Source organism: Macrobrachium nipponense, chromosome 32, assembly GCF_015104395.2.
Source record: "Macrobrachium nipponense isolate FS-2020 chromosome 32, ASM1510439v2, whole genome shotgun sequence".
Classification (NCBI taxonomy): Eukaryota; Metazoa; Arthropoda; class Malacostraca; order Decapoda; family Palaemonidae; genus Macrobrachium; species Macrobrachium nipponense.
This window is the reverse complement of record NC_061094.1, coordinates 3,149,196-3,153,084: the sequence shown is the minus strand read 5'-3', so window position 1 is coordinate 3,153,084 and position 3,889 is coordinate 3,149,196. Positions and strand designations below refer to the sequence as shown.

The 3,889-nt window shown below is 37.4% G+C and overlaps 1 protein-coding gene across 1 annotated transcript; it reads left to right on the top strand.

The window, feature by feature from the left end:
• The first annotated feature begins 1,564 nt into the window (after nt 1–1,564).
• LOC135207166 (tigger transposable element-derived protein 1-like) lies at nt 1,565–3,296 on the top strand. Its single transcript, XM_064238742.1, has 3 exons — nt 1,565–1,693; nt 1,839–1,946; nt 3,216–3,296. The coding sequence occupies exons 1-3, from the start codon at nt 1,565–1,567 to the stop codon at nt 3,294–3,296; spliced, it is 318 nt and encodes a 105-aa protein (XP_064094812.1).
• The last annotated feature ends 593 nt before the right edge of the window (nt 3,297–3,889 follow it).

Here is a 3,889-nt window from a genome sequence, read left to right as displayed (position 1 = left end):
TCGGTAGAGTCAAAGTTGACCGAACGTGGTTTTTTTTCTGTTTATCTTGATTTATATGCAATTATTTCGAAAAAGAGAAAAGCTACAACCTTCAATCATTTTTCGTTGCATTCTACATAAAATTGCGCATATTTTCATATATAAAACTTTATGTAATGGCTAATTTTAAATGGTGCAAACATTTCGACAATCGCACGAAAAAATGTCTGATTTTTTTCGGAAGTGTTTTTTCATAAATTCACCATAAATCGAAATATTGTGCTAGAGAAGTCCAATTTGTTGCAAAATGAAGGTAAATGATTGAATATTACTAAAATATAAGAGTTTTCGCTTAAAATTGCGTTTTTCGACCATTTCAGTAGAGTCAAAGTTGACCGAAGGTTGAAATTTTGGCACATCGTTATTTATATGAAAATATTTCAAAACTGATAAAAGCTACAACTATGGATTGTTTTTAGTTGTATTGTGCATGAAATTGCGCACATTTCCATATATAAAACTTTATGTAACAGCAAATTTAAAATGGTGCAAACATTAGGACAATCGCACGAAAAAATTTATCGGAAGAGTTAACGCGCGGACGTAAGGAAAAAGTTTTTTCATAAATTCACCACAAATCGAAATATTGTGCTAGAGACGTCCAATTTGTTGCAAAATGAAGGAAAATTATTGAATATTACTAGAATATAAGAGCTTTAGCTTACAATTGCGTTTTTTGACCATTTTGGTAGTCAAAGTTGACCGAAGGTTGAAATTTTGGCACTTATCGTTATTTATATAAAAATATTTCAAAACTGATAAAAGCTACAATCATGAGTATTTTTTCGTTGTATTCTACATTAAACTGCGCACATTTTCATATATAATAACTCCATATAACGAATAATTTAAAAATTATGTCAAAGTGACGAAATAATTTTTGAGATGTGTCACTGATACTTTTTAGTGCGATAAGAAAGAAATTCGCTCTTGCGCGCCTGCGTAACGATTGTAAACAAAACAACGCCTTGATCAGTGAACTCCCAGCATCCCCCAAGGCGCGTGATTCAAAAGTTTTCGGCTGGTATGCCTATAAGTATTTTTCCGCAAATTTTTAAGAAAATTTTTTTGAGTCGACGTTTGTCCAATCGGCATGCGGGAGACATTTTGACTCGATGTTTAATACATCCAATCTGCGTAAGAGGGTTAATTAATGAATTTTCTTTATATTTTCAGGTCCATCCAGAAGGAGGAGGTCAAGATAAGAAAGGCCATCAGTATTAGTTTTCTTGGCAGCGCCAAGAAAATGAGTACAGTACAAGATCAGGATGTGGTACGCATGGAGTCTGCCTTGGCACTGTGGATACACGACTGCTGTAAGAGGAACATTTCCCTTGATCGTGTATTCATCTGTGAGAAGGCACGGCAGCTCTACGCAAAATTTTCAAATAGCAGCGAGACCAAAGGCAGCGACATAGCTCAAGAAGCAGACTTCTTAGGCTTCCACGAAGCCTCTGATGAGGAAGAGCCACAAGCAGGACCTTCTTCAGCTCTTCAGGCTAGCTAGGGCTGGTTTCAGCGATTCATGCAAAGATTTCAGCTCAAGCATGACTCGTTGCATGGTGAAGCTGCATCAGCAGACGTGGATGCTGCAGAAAAATATCCAGAGCGCTTCAAAAAGCTAATCAGCGACAAAGGCTACTGTCCACAACAGGTTGGTTTTAACTTTATATATACGATTTTATACTTGTATTACATAGTTTAACTCAATTCCTTTATCACTATTTTTTTTTTTTTACAATTTCAAACATCATTAGCATTACATATATTATTAATTTTAATCTTTTTATGTTTTTCAGGTCTTCAATATGGACGAGACTGGCCTCTTCTGGAAGAGGATGCCGTCAAGTACATTTATTATGAAAGATGAAGCCAGAGCCTCAGGTTTCAAGGCACACAAGGATAGGGTGACCCTCATTATGTGTGGCAATGCGGCTGGCTTCATGTTGAAACCAGGTTTAATTTACAAGTCCGCTAAACCCAGGGCCCTCAAGAATAAAAATATGCATATGCTGCCGGTGTTTTGGATGCATAACTCAAAGGCCTGGATCACCAAAGTCCTTACGGAATGATGGTTCCTTTAGAGCTTCATTCCACAAGTTAAGAAATACCTCAGCAACTTGTGTATGGAGTCCAAGGTCTTGTTGCTTATGGACAACGCCGGTGGCCACCCTGCTGATCTTTATTAATGAGGGAGTCCAGATCGAGTTCCTCCCTGTGAACACCACCTCTCTTCTGCAGCCCATGGATCAGGGCATGATCCGTGCCTTTAAGGCACTATACACCCAAAACTCCCTCGATCACCTAGTGAAGGCAATGGATGACAACAGTGAATTCACGCTGAAAGGTTATTGGCGAAAATTCACGATTGCTACCTGTCTGAACATCATTGACAGGTCACTGAGGGATATGAAGAAAGACCCTCTGAATTCCTGCTGAAAGTTGTGGCCGGAGTGTGTGAACGATTATAAGGGATTTTCTCCACAAGAAATTCAGCATTCTGCCATAGACAAGGCAGTCCACCAAGGATGAAGTGGGAACCCTGATCGACACACACACTGAACCCTTAACGGACCAGGATCTGGAAGAAATGACAGACTGTCATCGACGACGACAAAGACTCTGCAGGTTCAGGGAACGAGGGGGATGAGGATGGGGGGTCTTACCTTGGACTTCCTGAACAATTATATTAGGTTGTTCAAAGAGGCGAAGGAGACCATTTTGGAACGGGATCCTTGCCTAGAACGGGCCTTAAAGTTTGTCAATAGCATTGATGGGGCACTGAGCCCCTATGCACACCTTCTGAGCACCATGAGGAAGCAGGTGCAGCAGCTGCCTATCACAACCTATTTTTCAATGGTGAAGAAGGCCCTCCAGCCCCTGAAATGCCTCCTGAAGAGGAGGAAGGGATGCTCCCAGAGGAGACTTAATTCCTCTGCTTTGCTGTGCAGTCTTATCTTCATTTGCATTCGACTGCACAGCTAATTCACCATCATTAGTATCTTCAGTCAACATTGATCTCTGGTGAGTACAGTACCAATTTTCTTTACGTAATATTTACCATTAAACTTTGAAATATTGCTATATACATAAAGTCATTTAGCATGACAGTTTAAGGTGGTACAGTACATATAATCATGTATTTGGCTTTAACAAACTTCTTTTTATTTTTACAGGTATATAGTATGTACGTAGTTCAGTGCACAGCTGCATTACATAATTCAGCTCAGTCTTCTGATCACCACTCATATGATTAACTTTGTATATAACTGTATGTAATATTTGTATACAATGTATATATGTATAGTATTTATGCATTATATTAATAAAGTGTTTAAATTAAGCTAAAGTATTTCAACATACGTGGAAATAGTAGTAAATTTTCCCAAAATAAAATTGGGTACGTATGAATATCTAAGATGACTTAACAAAAGCCTTTTATGTATAAGCTAGCTTTTACAAAAACACATTTCTTACGAAAAATTAGTTATGTGAAGATGGTGTTAGTAGTACAAATGATAGTTATTGTATCATTAAAAATATCGAAATGAACAAAGTCGCAAAGCCGATTCTTACGAAAAATTAGTTATGTGAAGATGGTGTTAGTAGTACAAATGATAGTTATTGTATCGTTAAAAATATCGAAATGAACAAAGTAGCAAAGCCGATTCTATGTCATGTTTTTCCAAAATGCGTTGACTAAAAGAAAAACGTTAATTTGGTTGTTTTATCACTGCCACAAACCCTAACGATGCAGTGTATGTATGATCATTCTAAACTATTATTCACTACCAAAATAATGATGATTTTTATATTGAAAATGAATGTTACGTATATTCCAAACATTATT